Source organism: Microtus pennsylvanicus, chromosome 15, assembly GCF_037038515.1.
Source record: "Microtus pennsylvanicus isolate mMicPen1 chromosome 15, mMicPen1.hap1, whole genome shotgun sequence".
NCBI classification, from domain to species: Eukaryota; Metazoa; Chordata; class Mammalia; order Rodentia; family Cricetidae; genus Microtus; species Microtus pennsylvanicus.
This window is the reverse complement of record NC_134593.1, coordinates 29937245-29953005: the sequence shown is the minus strand read 5'-3', so window position 1 is coordinate 29953005 and position 15761 is coordinate 29937245. Positions and strand designations below refer to the sequence as shown.

Sequence of the window (15761 nt, the reverse complement as noted above, 5' to 3'; positions counted from 1 at the left end):
GGTACTCCCACAACTACTAAGGGCGAGAATATAGTCTTAGAGTCAGAAAATACATACCTCCCTCCAGCTCTCAAGAGCAGTTAGTAGTAAATCGTCCAAAGCCCAATTCAACTGGAAAATCAAGATAACAAGAGGGGAAGTGAAAACACGGAACGCAGCCAGCCAGGACTTCATCTGATTAACCACCTCTTAAATCCAGTCTGGGACACGAGTCACAAAGAATATTGAATTAGAAACTTTATTGACAGGCTATAAACACTGCAGCAGAACCGTTCCAGTCTAGACAGGTTCAACAGCGGCCTTCGCAGCCACACCCTTCCACGTGCCTTTTTCGTCTGCAAAGCCAACTTGTCAGTAGACTATGCTCTTTGCTTATCTGCAGGACCCAAAAGTCCTCCATCCTCTCCGTCCCCGTCCGTAAAGTGTTAGGGCCCGTTTGTTTGTTTGAGATAATCCTAATCTTGTCTTGTTCCTTATCTGTCCCAGCAAACAAACAAAATGTGCTTCCAAGCCAGGACCAAAGGATCAGGTCACATCATGATGGATAACAAGGATGTGGCTTATGGGACGCGTTGCGTTTGCTGCAGACAGTAGGCAGAGGGTGGAAAGTAGTACGGAAGTGAGTGAAGTCCCAGCGGGGAACCCAGCTTCATCCGCTGCACCTGACACCAAGCAGAGCAGCTGGAACCAAAACCTGCAGGTGCGCGGCCCCGGAAGTGATCCCGCGCGTTCCTTGCGTCAGAAGAAGACGCCGCGCCTAGGTTGCAACCGGGCCGCGCAGAATCCCCAGTTCAGATCCGGTCCTTGTTCCGCGCACGCGCAGTAAGGACTTAATGCGCCTGGTGGTTTCTGGCTGCTACCGAAGGGCTAACCAACGCTGGAAAGACCATTCTCGGGGCCCTGTGCTGGCAGAAATCTGAGTTCATTTGCATAGCGTCCTCACTCTATCCTCCGCGGTAGTCTCAGAGTCCCTGTCCCAAAGTTGGAGTGCTGAACCTGTGGAGGAAGTAGCCGGCGCAGCGGGGTTTCTGCGTAGTACTGCTCCCAGGGAAGCCCTCCCTGACCAGATCAAGAAGGCGCGACAGAAAGGCGTGAAACACCTTCCAATGACTAGCAGAGATAATATGGCCAGAAGGATAGTGCAACCTTCTTTTGTCTCAGTGAAGAATTGGCCTGTAAGAGGTTGGGCTTTGATCCAAAGACCGGCTTCTAAACCTCCAAAGACACCTCAGCAAAGCAGCTCTGTAACCAGTCCCTAAACCAACCAGCCTAATGGAGAGGACGTGTGAGCCCAGACGAGGGCTGTGAGAAGAAGAGGAATCTTGAGAGGCAGGTCAACACAACTTTTTGACCCCCTGGATCTGAATGATTCTCCTCTGATTCCCTAGTTCCAGAATGGAGCGCAGCTGACTGGGAAAGAGGAAGCACTGGGCAAAACCAAGGCGCGGGTTGTAATGTAGCGCATACTGGGGTGAACCTGAGAGAAGACCCCATTCCTGGAGATGTCAAAACATTTCTGCAAAATGAATACCAATCACATAGAAACTCAGGAGGAAAACTTCGTTTTACTAAGCAAAAATTCCTCAAAGACCAAAGACATTAAGGAATAAAATAAAAGAATGTTTAGGGATCTGGGGAGATGATTCAGCAGTTGGAAAGCAGTAGGTGCTCTTGTAGAGGACCCAGGTTCAATCCTCAGTACCCACATAGCGGCTCACAACCGTCCAAACCTCCAGTTTCAGGGACCTTGAATAGGTCTGACCTCGAGCCAAGATGTGCACAGACTTATAAAATATCCATCCAGATAAATTATTTTTAATTTAAAGCTTTTAGAGTAATATGAATTTAGATACATTCTTACCAAAATGTGAATGTGTCAAAATCAACAATTTGTAAAACGGAATAATACAACATGATTACGTGATTACGTGCGGCTGAGTCTAGGATGCAAGTTTGATTTAACTTTCAAGAATAAGAGACCGGAGTGATGGCTCGGCAGTTAAGAGTTCTTACTGCTCTGCCAGAGAGCACTGGGTTCAACTCCCAGCACCCACATGGTTGCTCACAACCATCTGTAACTCCAGTTCCAGGGGATCTAACTGCCCTTCCTGGCCTCTGTGGGCACCAGGCACTCAGGTGCCCAGATCTACCATACAGACAAAACACCCATCCATATAATTTTTTTAAATATTCTATAAAAAGCACAAATGCAATACCATATAAACTAAGGAAAAATTAGAGACCATCTCAGTAGATATAGAAGTAAAATGTGAAGAATTTTTTTTTTTTTTTTGGATTTTCGAGACAGGTTCCTTGGTAGTTTTTGGTGCCTGTCCTGGAGCTAGCTCTTATAGACCAGGCTGGCCTCAAACTCAGAGATTCACCTGCCTCTGCCTTCCAAGTGCTGGGATTAAAGGTGTGCGCCACCACTGCCTGACTATAAATTTCTAAATTCATGATATCTTGCTTGGTTGGCAGAGTACTAGCCTAGCACTGGGTTCAGTCCCTAGTGCAACATAAAGTCCACCATAGGGATTCACATTGGAAATGGAGGCAGAAAGATCAGAAGATTATTCCCACTGAGTGCAAAGCCAGCTTGGAATATATGAGACCTTATCTCAAAAACAACTCAGCAAAGAAGGAATAGAAAGAATCTTTTTGTGAGTGGCGATATTGGGGAACAAACCCAGGGCCTTCTATGCAGCACTGAGTGTAATCCCAACACACATTCTTAACTTAAAAGGTATGCAAAAATCTTACCAACAGCATATTTGGAGGTGAAAATGAGATCTTTCCCCTTAAAAGAAAAAGCTATCTGTGATAACAGTGACCTGCAATTCTAACACTTGGAAGACTGAGGCAGGAAGTTTCAAACTTCAAGGTCAATGTAGGAATATATATAGTGTCTTGGGCAGAAAGAGCCAGAGGGAAGAGGGGAGGAAGGAGGCAGGCCAGGTGTGGCAGTGCACACTTTTAATCCTAGCACTTGGGAGGCAGAGGCAGGTGGATCTCTGTGAGTTCGAGGCCAGTCTGGTCTATAAGAGCTAGTTCCAGCAGGACAGGCTCCAAAGCCACAGAGAAACCCTGTCTTGAAGAACCAAAAAATAAATAAATAATAATAATAAAAAACCCACTGGAACTCAAAAGACAGAGCGATACCTAAAAGTCAATTGTTTGCTCATGGATTTTTTTCTTTCCAGGCTGTTCTACAATGGCTTTCTTTATGGTTCTTCATACCAATGTGCAACACTTTCTTCTCGTTTGTTCCTCTCCCACATGTCGCTTCCACATCACCCAGGGAACTAAAACTGCCAGTTCCCTTTCTTTCCTACAAAAGCCAGTCTTATGACATGCTTCTTTAACCTGCCCAAGACCCTTGATTTGCCTAAGTTTGTTTTTTTTTTTTTTTTTTTTTTTTTTTTTTTTTTTTTTTTTTTGGTTTTTTTCGAGACAGGGTTTCTCTGTGGCTTTGGAGCCTGTCCTGGAACTAGCTCTGTAGACCAGGCTGGTCTCGAACTCACAGAGATCCGCCTACCTCTGCCTCCCGAGTGCTGGGATTAAAGGCGTGCGCCACCATCGCCCGGCTGCCTAAGTTTGTTTTTGATCACTGATGGGGTTAATGAAGGTTATTTGTACGTACTAAAAATATTGGATTAAATTTTAAAAGATATAACATTTTTCATGGCATCCAAGAACATGAAATATATATGAATAATTTTATATCTAAAAGCTATTGAATAATGCCAAGATGGATTAGACTGTGATGTGTTCATAACTCGCTGACTCCAAAATCACTGTAATGTCGATTGTCTTCTTGGTGGGCTTTTTGGTGGTTCGTTGTTATAGAGACAGAACACAGGGCTTCACACATGCTAGGCAAGCACTTTACCATGAAATTACATCCTCTAGACCTGACACTGATCTCTGTATTCAATAAAATCTGAAAGTTTTGGCTGGGAAGTGGTAGCACACACCTTTAATCCCAGCACTCAGGAGGCAGAGGCAGGTGGATCTCTATGAGTTTGAGGCCAGCCTGGTCCAAAACTACAGAGAAACCCTGTCTCAAAAAAACAAAAAATAAACAAACAAACAAACAAATAAAATAAAAAGATGCCGAGATGAGTGGACAAAGGAAAAGGAAAGGATGGGCTTTTCAGAACTGGTGTTAGAGGAGCTGGCTATGCATTTGGGGGAAAAGCAGGAAGTGAAACGTCAACATTGAACCTTTCCTACTACATTAATAAAAATGAACTCAAGCTGATGGAATAGCACAAGTCTGGAGTCCCAGATACTCTGGAAGCAGAGGACCAAACGTTCAAGGCCATCCTTTACATCGTGAGACGTTATGGAGTTCATGACCTCTGGGGAAATCATCTGAATTATAATTGGTTCAATCTATTAAAGCTGTTAGCAAGACAACATCTCTGAGCCAAGGTTGGGATTGCTTCCTGAAAGGGGGAGAAGGGAGAACTTTTTTTTTCCCCCCAGAGCTGAGGACAGAACCCAGGGCCCTGCACTTCCTAGGCAAGCACTCTACCACTGAGGTAAATTCCCAGTCTTGAGGGGAGGATTTGTAAAGGTAAAAAACACAAGAAGACCTGGAGCATCTGCACAGGCAAGGCAAGAGCTGTTCTCTGTCAGAACAAGTAGTCAGGGTGACCACAAAATAGTGCTGAATGCCTACAGCAGCAGGTTCCAGAAGTCTAAAAGCAGTATAGCACAACTATGTATGTATCCTTGTTTTATATGATGTGTGTTTGTGTGTGTGTGTGTTTTGTTTGTTTGAGACAGGGTTTCTCTGTGTTACCCTGACTGTCCTGGAACCCGCTCTGTAGACCAGGCTGGCCTTGGACTCACAGATCTGCCTGCCTCTACCTCCCAAGTGCTGGGATTAAAGGCATGTGCCACCACACCCAGCCAAGATTGTATATTTTTGCATGGAGGTGACTAAATCAGGGTTCCTGGGAACTTATCTTCCAGGGACTGGAGTCAGAGACAAGCGGCTAGTGGGTACCAGGATGGATGCCTAGCGTAAAAGGGAGTTTCTTTAGCAATCATGACACCATCTCAGAAAAGTTAACTCAAAATATATCATACACCTAAGAGTCAAAGCTAAAATTAGAGTCAGGTGTGGTGGTTCCTACCTATAATCCCAACACTTGGGAAGGAAGGGCAAAAGAATCTTGAGTTCAAGAACAGCCTTGCCACATAACAAGACCTTGTCTCAAAAAGGAAGGAAAGAGCTGGTTATGGTGGCGCACGCTGGTAGGATTTGCTGAAGGAGGCAGAGGCAGGAGGATCACGAATTGGAGGCCAGCCAGGGCTATACATTTAAAAAAAAAAAGGAGCCAAGTGGTGGTGGCACACGCCTTTAATCCCAGCACTCAGGAGGCAGAGGCAGGCAGATCTCTGTGAGTTCGAGGCCAGCCTGGTCTACAAGAGCTAGTGCCAGGACAGCTAGGGCTGTTACACAGCGAAACCCTGTCTCGAAAAAAGGAAAGAAAGTTCGAGACCAGCCTGGTCTACAAAGGGAGTTCCAGGACAGGCTCCAAAGCTACAGAGAAACCCTGTCTCGAAAAAAAAAAAAAAGGAAAAAAAAAGAAAAAAAGGAAAGAAAGAAAAACAGAGAGACAATACATAATTTGGAGTTAAAAAAGTTTTGTAGTACATATATTTGGCACAGAACAAATATCCAGTATATATCAAGCACCTCTGGGGGCTGGAGAGATGCCCCAGTGGTTGAGAGCATTGGCTGCTCTTCCAGAGGACCCAGGGTTCAATTCCCAGCACTCATATGGCAGTTCTTACCTGTCTGTAACTCCAGTTCCAGGAGATCTGATGCCAATTCACATAAAATAAAGTTAAATAAATTTTTAAAAAAGAACCTCTATAACTCAATAAGAAAATAATCTCAAATAACTCAATTTTAATAATTGAGCAGGCATTTTGAAAATGTCAGTTTGCTCATAACCAACAATCACTAATATTCAATATATTGAATAGTATACATCCTTTATCATCAAGGAAATGCAAATGACAAACTAAAATGAAATACCACCATCAGGCCGAAGATAACCTCAGTGGGAGAACCTTTCCTTGGAGGGAAAGAAAAACTAAATGAAAAACACCCTCTAGAACGGCTAAATCTAAGAACACCAGCAATGCCACACGTTGGCAAAGATGCGGAGCACCTTACAACTTTCAGACCCTGTAGGTAGAAACGTATGGCGGTTGTCATTGCTGGTGTTTCCTGCCAGAAGACGGTGTCTCCAAGTAGCAAAGATATCTTCTCTCTTGGTTACCTCAGTTAAGTCCCCACTGGCTGTGAACAGTGGTTCTGGCCTAGGGCCTCTTTCTAGGCCAACAGCAGCAGTTTCACCTGGAAACTAGGAAATGCACATTCTCTTAGCCCCACCTAGACCAGCTCAATGGGAAACACTGGAGGTGATGCTCAACAGTCAGGTGCCAGGTGATTCCAGCTCAGCAGGGGACTAAGGAAGGAAGAAGGGCTACCTCTTTAAGGCTAATTGGGTACCTCCCCTCCTCTTCCCCAGGCTTCTTAACAGCCTGGTGTGGGAAGCTGGTCCTTAGGTGAATCTCTGAAGTCAGATGAGGACAGCAGTTCAAGGTATGACCCACGCCTGGAGCACAGTAAGCTTGAGCAGGGGATGAGTCGGACTTGGAGCCAACTGGACACAACCCTGGTGTCTGCTCCCTCACCACGCTGGGGTTCTTCTGGGAGGGGCCCCAAGGCTGTCAGATAGTCTCTCTGCAAGCTTCCAAACTTGGGCTAGACAAAATCACCATTCTCTCCACTGATGTTTTGAGTGTTTGTCTCAGATCTGGGAATGCTCTGATCAGGTCCCCGGGGAAGAGGGGTGGTGAGGGGGTGGACGACTTGGCCTCTAGGGGTTTTCAATGGCTATCGGCTATAGCCATAATTCCCCAAGCCTCAAACAAGTTTTCCTTACAGAGAGAGGGCTGAGAGCTTAGCATCTGCATTACTCAGGAGATAGAATAGCTCTGCTCCAAAGCAGAGACCCAAGACCCTGCCTTACCCCCTGACTCGTTTCTGTCCCCCAACACCTGCATCAAGCTACCCAGGAAAGCTCCATGAGTTTCCACAGCACCAGCAGTGGGATGGAAAACACACCAAAGACCATGCTTTGGGGTAAGGTTAAGACTGTCCCCAGCAAAGGTGGAATGGGGTTGCTGGTGAACCGTGCCCCTGATGTGGGGGAGCCCACGAGCCTCCCAAACCCATGCTGCTTTCTTCTCCATGTAGGCGGCGAGCTCAGTCACGACAAGCGGACGTGCACCTTTAAACCCCAAGAGGAGAGGAAGGACAGCTGTAAACTGTTGCTCAGCACGGTGGGTGTCTCCCCAGGAGGGGAGAAAGGCTGGCACAGGAGCGGTTCTCTGATCTCAACAGGTAACAGCTTTCTCCCATCATCCTTCTCAGATCTGCTTGGGGGAGAAAGCCAAAGACGAGGTGAATCGCGTGGAAATCCTGCCCCCAGCAAACCAGGAAGACAGAAAACTGCCAGTCACCATTGCCTCCCTGAAGGCCTCTGTCCTGCCTATGGTGAGTCTCCCTTCGGGCCCAGGGAAGCTATCTGCTCTAGCGTCACCCTTCAAGGGGCCTGGACATAAATGGAGGTGCCTTCATGCCCTGGGCTTACAGCCATGTAGCATGGCCCTGACCACAGTGGACAGCCAGCAAACATGAACAAGCCAAATAGCCTCTCCAACAGGGTCACGTTTGACCTTGTTGGGAGCTGGTATTTGGCTCGTGTGTCTGGAGAGGCTCTTCCTTCTAGCGATGAATTTCATGCTGTCCCACAGTGAATCATTATTCGTGAATAACGGCAGGTTTGTAGTCTGGAGGTTTTAAAAAATTCTTCAGGGGTGGGGCAAGTGTGTGTTTCTGTAGCACGCGTGGCGATCGGAGGACAGCATTCCAGGAGCTGAGTCTCTCCTGCTGTGGGTTCCAGGAATCGAACTCAGGTTGCCAGACTTAGGCAGCAAGGGCTTAGCCATCTCGCCTGCCCTTGTCTGTTTGAGACAGGCTCTCATAATCTCCAAACTATAATTTTCCAGCCTCACCCTCTCTGGTGCCGGGATTACAGATAATATGCCAACACACTGGGCCCTTTTCCCTTTCCTAGAACCTCACTGCCTTGCCCCATGGGCTCGGACTTTTGGTATAATACAAATGCTCCCTGACTTAAAACTAGGTTTGTAAGTTGAAAACTTTCACGACTGGGAAAAGCATTTACTATGCTCATCCCGTGACGCACCCTAGTTTAGCCCCCTGACTTGCTGTAGAAGCCTCATTTGTTCGCCTTTGAGAAAGCGGGGTGGGGAGAGCAGAGCATCATGAAGCTCCTTGCCATGGCCCTGACTACACAGGCTCCTATCACAATTATCACTGGCCTAGGAAAAGATCAAAATTCAGAATGCAGGTGTGTTTTCCATCAAATGGGTTTAACTTTCGCTTCACCGTAAAGTCAGATCTCCAGAGTGATTGGGAACTTCAATTAGATAAATGTGAGCTGACGATCTTTCCTCTTCCTTGATTTGAGATGACTCTCCATGAGATGATTGACAGATACCCTTCACCAAATGAATGAAGCCCCCATCTAGTCCTCCTGGGCTTTAAAGCTTTTACTTTTATTCATGAGTAGGGAGTTTAAACGTCATCAACTGCTTTTTTAAAGAAGATTTTTACTTATTTCTATTTTTCCTGTGTGAGTGTTTTGCCTGCGTATGTCTGCACACACATTTGAACCTGGTTCCCACAGAGGCCAGAAGGGGGCCTGGGAACTGGAGTGGCGGGTGGTCGTGAAACACTGGGTGGGTGTCCGCTCCTCTTGAAGAGCAGCCAGTCCTTCTTCCCAGCCCCTCAAATGTTTTTGACTCCCTTGATCCCAGGTCCTTCTTCCACATCCCATTACCCTGTACACATCGTCATGCTGAGAGAATAGCATTTGAGCCTTTTGGGTCCTTTACTTAATCATGTGAATTCTCGATTCACTTTAATACATTGACATCTTTTGGGGGGTGCAGAGTTTGAAGACAAGGTTTCTCTGTGTAGCTACGGCTGCCTTGAAACTTGCTCTATAACCAAGGCTGGCCTCAAACTCAGAGATCTGCCCGCCTCTGCCACCCGAGCTCAGCTTGACATCTTTCTTTACTTAAGGATTCCTCTGGGGGGCTGGAGAGATGGCTCAGTGGTTAAGAGCATTGCTCCTCTGGGTTGGGGGGGGGGCGGTGAACATGGCACAGCTCACATGTGGCAATCAGAACAGCTTTGTGGAGTTCTTCTCTCCTCAAGCCTGCTGTGAGTTCAGGGCCTGTACTCCGGCTGCCAGGCTTGCTCAGCAGGGCCCTTTCCTCCCTGAACACCTACCAGCTGAGCCACCTCACTTCTTCCTTTCCTTTGTTTTCATTTTGTTCTTGTTCTTTGAGACCCAGTCCAAAATGGTCTCAAACTGTCAGTGGTCCTTCCGGCTGTCCCTCCTCCCAAGTGCTGGGATACAGGTGTGCACCACAGAATTCCTTTTTGTTGTTGTTGTTGTTTGTTTGCTTATTTGTTTTTTAAGACAGGGTTTCTCTTTGTAGCTCTGGCTGTTCTGGAACTAGCTCTGTAGACCAGGCTGGCCTTGAACTCACAGAGATCCACCTGCCTCTGCCTCAGTGCTGGTATTAAAGTTGTGCACCACCACCAGCTTTTTTTTCTCTCTCTTTTCTTCAGCGAAAAACAGAAAAGAGAATAATTCGGTGTGGCCATATTGTGAAGCGGATCATTTTGTGTCTGGGGTTGTTTTTGTTTTGGATGGTCTCGCTCATGTCACCCAAACTGGCTGGAACTTAAAATCCTCCTGCCTTTGCCTCTTCCATGCTGGGATGACATCATGGTGTGACCAGCCCCTGGGGGGGCCGGGTTGAGTTCCCTGTGTCTCCTATGCTGCTCTGATGTCCCTTCCCACCACAGGTCACAATGACAGGTGTGGAGCTTTGTCCCCCAGTGACTTTCCAGCTCCGGGCTGGTTCAGGACCTGTGTTCCTCAGTGGCCAGGAATGTTATGGTAAGTTGAAGTGTCCTGGGTACCTGAGGCCTTAGCAGAGTCTTGACTTTTTTTTTTTACGACTCCTCCAAGGGCAAATGACTGCCAGTGAACTAGAAGGCTGTGGCAGGGCTGTAGCCTTAACTCTTCACTTGCCTCTCCGTGTTTGCTGTAGGCCTCAGGCCTGAGCTGTATCCGAGAGTGTTGTGGCCCTTGTTTCAGCTTCAGAGACTATTGCAGGATAAGCAGGGTCTTCCAAGACTGGCCATGGTGACACAGCCTGGAATCTTAGCTCAAGGCCAGCCTGGGCTACAAGGCCAGACCCTATTTGGGAGTATTTCAAAGATGGCTACTAGAAGGCATGAAGCTATAGCAGTAACATGGCCAACAACACACGCCACCTGCCATGCTGTCACCTCTTAAGATCCCCCTCACAGCCTGGTGATAGTAACACATACTTTAATCCCAGCACTCAGAATGCAGAGGCAGGTGGATGTCTGAGTCTGAGGCCAGCCTGGTCTACAGTGAGTTCCAGGACAGCCAGGGCTACAGACAAACAAACAAACAAATAAAAAAAAAAACAAGAGGATCCACCTCACATTAGACACCACCTCTGAACAGGTTCCACCACCTCAACATGGCACACTGAGGACCAGGTTTCTAGTACATAAACCTTGGAGAGCCAAGCCATACTTTAACCCCACCATCTACATCTCCTTCCCTGCTTGTCTACCTTTAGCCTTGTCCCAGTCAGTTCTTAATACACATCCTCCTCCTGCCTGCCCTCCTTCCCCTAGTCTGCATGGAGACTTCCTGTCCCCTGCTTCACCCTGGGCCCTACCGGAGGAAGGGACAGAAAGCATATGGCTTGCTGCAGATGGTGGTCGCGTGCTTGCGTGGGGATAAACTTAGAGCAGAAAGGGATGGTGGGAAGGAGCTAGGCATTAACTCAGATGTTCTGGTTTCTCCCCACCCTGCCCTATTCCTGCCTACTTCCCATGCCATTACAGACACTTCAGACCTACCCTGGGAAGATGACGAGGAAGAGGATGAAGAGGAGGGGCAGGAGGAGGAAGAGGAGGAGGAGAAGGAGGAGGAGGAGGAGGAAGATGAAGATGTGGATTTGGATTTATCGATAGAAGAGACACCTACCAAACAAGTCAAAAGGGCTGCTCCCCAAAAGCAGACGAGCCTGGCTAAGGTTTGGGGAAAGGAATGAGATTGGGCATGAGGATCCGAGCTAGGCCTCCCAGGTTGGGCATTTGGTGCCAGCTAAGGCCACCACCACTGAAGTTCTGCGGGTCTGAGTTGGAACTGCTCAGTACTCGAGTGTGTTCTGGTTCTAGGTCTTGGGGTTGACTCTCCAAATAACACTTGGTTTTTATTTCCAGAAAAAAAAGCTAGAAAAAGAGGAGGAGGCAGCAAGGTAACTCACCCTGTTAATTCCCCACCTTGGTCACCACCAAGGATTGCAACCAAGGCTTCTGGCATGCTAAGCAAACAGGGTACTACTGGGTTACAGCCCCAAACTTTGTGTTTGGCTTCGTTTGGTGCTTTGTTTTGTTTGAGACAGGGTATCAGTAAATTGCCCAGCCAGGCCTTAAACTCACTGTATAGCCCTGTCAGGCCATGGACATGTGATCCTCTGGCTTCAACCTCCCTAGGAACTGGGATGACAGGCCTGGGTACCAGGCCCAGCTGAAACAGCAGAAGGTCTTCTGTGAGATAACTAGTCCTGGGGAGCAGCTATAGGCAATGTGATTCCACACATGGCGCACGTGGGGATCCAACAGCTCCAGAGGCTGACACAGCCCTTAAAGCATGAATAATCCTTCTGACCCGACTCTACCTGAGGTAACTCCCCCACCAAAAACAAAAAGTTCAGGATCTACACTCAAACTGGCCTTACCTGACCATCCTGGAAAGAGTGGCATTCTAACTGTCTGCCAATGAGAGTTGACCAAACAGTCTCCTATTAATTTTTTTTCTTCTCTGTGGAGTAAGTCAAATGGAACATATGTTGTCTTTGAAAGCATGCTAGCAACCTAGAAAGGGACATAATTAAGAGAACAGAGCATGGGTTTGGGCTTATTTGATGTCTTGTATTTTAGAAACAGCTTGGCTAAAGTTATACAAAAGATTAACATTGGATGGGCTGGAGAGATAGCTCAGCGGTTAAGAGCATTGCCTGCTCTTCCAAAGCAACCACATGGTGGCTCATAACCATCTGTAAAGAGGTATAGTGCCCTCTTCTGGCCTGCAGGCATACAGAATATGTATATATAATAAGTAAATAAATATAAAAAAGATTAACATTGGAAAGTAATGAAAAGCATAAGTAATTTATCCTCATGTCTGTTTGCTAAATTATGTGCAGTGAGTGAGGTTAACATTAATTTTATAGTAAAAAAATCTAATATCAGCTCTTCTTTAAAGTATATTTAAGGGACAACTTATTCATCCAGATCGGACCAATTTCAATAAAACACCAGTCTCAGGACGCAGAACAATAAGCCACCAAGACTAGAGACCTCCACCTGAGAAGGAACCAAGGCAAATCCCTGAGGTTCCCAAGGCTGTGGAAGCCCCCTCTGCTAACCAGAAACTCAGACTCAATCCAATCCAAGCCTTCGTCCAACCGGAGAGCATTCTAAGTCCCTTAACCAGCCAGCACTATAGGGACAGCAGAGCGCATGTGAAGATCAGGTATCTGCGGTTTGTCGAGATAAAACACTTGAGCAGTTTAAAGGGGTGAATGGCAGACTGGATGCAAGGATGGCAAATTCTGAAGAAAAAAAAACTGAAAGGTGGAGACTTTTCCTCTCTGCTTACATCGGCACCGAAGTCCCAAGGCAAGAGTGAACTCGTCTCCAGGATGAAAGCCAGTAATGGCGGCGCAGCAGGCAGGACCATCAACAAGACACTTATGACACACACCCCAGGAACGTTTCAGAATCCCTGGAGTTCTGGAGTCTCTTTGGTTTGTAACTCTGAGGACGAATCTCTTCATTCCCCACCACGTAAGTCATGTCAACAAGCCTCTTAACTGTACCAAGATCCCGTCCAACACAGTCTAGAAAAACAACAGCCTCAATCTGCCTGTCCTATGATTGAAAGGAAGGAAGAAAACGAAGAGACCAAAACATTTTGACGCTGAGCGTGGTAACACATGCCTTTAATCCCAGCACTCAGGATGCTGAAGCAGGTGTATCAGTTCTAAGCCAGCTGGGTCTTCTCTATAGGAAGGATGTCCAGGGCTACTGATAGACCCTGTCTCAAACAAAATGCATTTAAGTATATATATTGTCTATTGAACCTATACCCCTGTACCTCCTAACCATCCCTTTTATACCATCCCCCTCCCGTTATAAAAAAAAAAAAGGCTTTTTTGTTTTGTTTTTCAAGACAGGGTTTCTCTTTCTCTATAGCCCTAGCTGTCCTGAAACTCGCTCTAAAGACTAGGCCAGCCCCGAATTTACAGAGATCTGCCTGCCTCTGCCTCCCGAGTGCTGGGGTGCACCACCACCACCACCAGGTGATAATGGTATTCTTTCTCATACCTGAAAGAAAAACAATAGGAAGTCTAAGAAGAAAACACTCTTAAAGAGACAGAACAGAAAAGGAAACAAGCAAAGCTGTGGCTGAGCTCAGCGACAGAGGACTTGCCTAGCATGCTAGAAATCAAGTCTGTTCCCTTCCCGCAACACCGCCAAAAATTAGATTCAGATGTGGGTTGGGGATAAGATTCAGCGGTGGAGCGTTTCCTTTGAATGCATAAAGCCTTAAGTTCAACCCTTAGCACTTCAAAAAAAAAAAAAAACCAACACAGGAGGGGACAGAACAGCAGGAGGGGGAGCCAGGTGGAGGGACAATCCTGCACCTTTAGCTGTCTGAGTCCGCCCCTCCCTAGATGAGCTGCCCCAGCTCTGCTTCTGCTTGCAGCTCTTGGGAGGGCTCATCTATGGCATAAAGCTCCACTCTCTCTTGCCCACTCTGTCCCTATTCCTTTCCAGGCCCGGCCCTCCGGAAAAGAGCCTCTGGAGGAAGGTGGTCCAAGAGAAGGTGAGCCTTGAGAAGGAAGGCTGCCAGGGAGGGAGGGAGAGAGGGAGAGAGGGAGGCCAGGAGGGAGAAAGACTCTTCAGTCTCCCTCATCTGCACAGGGAAAAGCTACACCCAAACCTAGGAAGTCAGCATCCAAGAAATGAAGAGCACCTTGGTATCTCTCAAGTCCCAGGGAGGTGACGACCAGCTGCTCTGGTGCAGGTGTCCAGCCCCTCCACCTGAACCTAAATGTAATAGTGTTGTGGGGGTCACACAGGAGCCCTACCACCCGGCCTTTCTGTTTCAAGAGGCTCTTGGAGAAGAACCCCCACAAGCGTGCATAAGCCACAATAAAATTTGCATGATCAGAATCTCTCTCCGTCCTTTCCCTGGGTGGATCTCCTTGTCGCTGCACTAGCTCATGTGCCCAGCAGAGGGCAACCGCGAGCAAGAAACTGGCCCCAGGTTGCTCTTCCTGGTTTCCACCCCAGGATTGGGTAAAGGCCTAGGCATCTGGCCTCTGCCCTGTCCTTTGTGAGCTGGGGCAGGTGAGGTTTACAAGTATAGAACTTTGGGACCCAACCAGCTTTTACTACCAGGAAGGGCCTGACCCAGGCCCAAACTGCTCCATTTCTCTCTTAGCAGGCAATTGTCACTGGGGGACAATCTAGGCTACTACAGTTGAGACTAGGCCCATACACTTAGCAGGCAATTGTCACTGGGGGACAATCTAGGCTACTACAGTTGAGACTAGGCCCATACACTTAGCAGGACACAGGCCTGTTCCAGGGTGAGACCAGCTAACAGTTGTAAAACAGCGGGTGGCTACTGCTTGGCTCTGGCTCTTTAGCCTCCTTAGCATGTTGAGGTAGCTTTGGAGCCTGTTCACAGAGGGTAGTCAAGACGTCATCCCAGATCTGAGTGAGACACAAGACAACCCCAGAGGCTGTGCTTGTGGGGGAACCCATGCTCTTCCTGCCCCACCCTGGCATCCCTATCAGCCAGGTCAGAAACAAGCTGACGAAGAGCTGTCCCCACTGTCCCCACGTATAAGTCCCAGGAAGTGGCTTCAACATGATTTCAGTTCCTGGGAAAAGCTTTGGAGGGAGGAACCCAGCGAATAAAGAGAACCTAAGGAGGTTCTTGGGAACAGGCAGCTGCCATGAAAGGAAGTGGGGGGAAGCTAACAAGGCTGTTCCTGTGAATCTGGCTGAATGGAGGAAGGAGACGGCTCCAAGCGTCCACCCAGAAGGAAGGCAGCCATGGCAGCAGGAGCTACAAGCCTAGGGTATACAGACTGTCCCAGACTTGCTCCTTTAGCCATTACAACCATCCCCCGATGTGGGTGATATTAGCTTCACTTCCTAAAGGAGAAAAGCAAAGCCGAGAGGCTAGCAGTCTGCACCTAGGTCAGGGAGCAAGAGGAGGAGCAAGGGTGTCAGGCCTCAGAAGCTTTGCCTTGAGCACTCTACCCATGAGAGGGTTTCCTGCCAGTATGCAGGAACTCTTGTAAGCTGAGGGAGGGGGCTAGAGGGCAGTCCTCTGTGTGAGGGAAGCCTATTCGGCCAGGGGAAGACATAGCAGGGACTTCCCTCCTGCGGGCCCCAGACAAGGCTCTACACATAGGGCGCTTAAATATACCCGTTCCAC

The 15761-nt window shown here is 47.7% G+C and overlaps 1 protein-coding gene across 1 annotated transcript; it reads left to right on the top strand.

The window, feature by feature from the left end:
• The first annotated feature begins 7113 nt into the window (after positions 1-7113).
• On the top strand, positions 7114-14275 carry Npm2 (nucleophosmin/nucleoplasmin 2). The gene is made up of 8 exons (XM_075949711.1): positions 7114-7171; positions 7286-7371; positions 7463-7585; positions 9998-10091; positions 11081-11271; positions 11462-11496; positions 14084-14117; positions 14231-14275. The coding sequence occupies exons 1-8, from the start codon at positions 7114-7116 to the stop codon at positions 14273-14275; spliced, it is 666 nt and encodes a 221-aa protein (XP_075805826.1).
• Positions 14276-15761: the final 1486 nt, after the last annotated feature.

Excerpts from the sequence above, each read along its gene's own strand:
- Npm2 (XM_075949711.1), top strand. The coding sequence starts at position 7,114 with ATGAGTTTCCACAGCACCAGCAGTGGGATGGAAAACACACCAAAGACC. Across the intron at positions 7,586-9,997 it reads AGGCCTCTGTCCTGCCTATG|GTCACAATGACAGGTGTGGA; the intron begins GTGAGTCTCCCT and ends TTCCCACCACAG. Across the intron at positions 14,118-14,230 it reads AAAAGAGCCTCTGGAGGAAG|GGAAAAGCTACACCCAAACC; the intron begins GTGGTCCAAGAG and ends TCATCTGCACAG.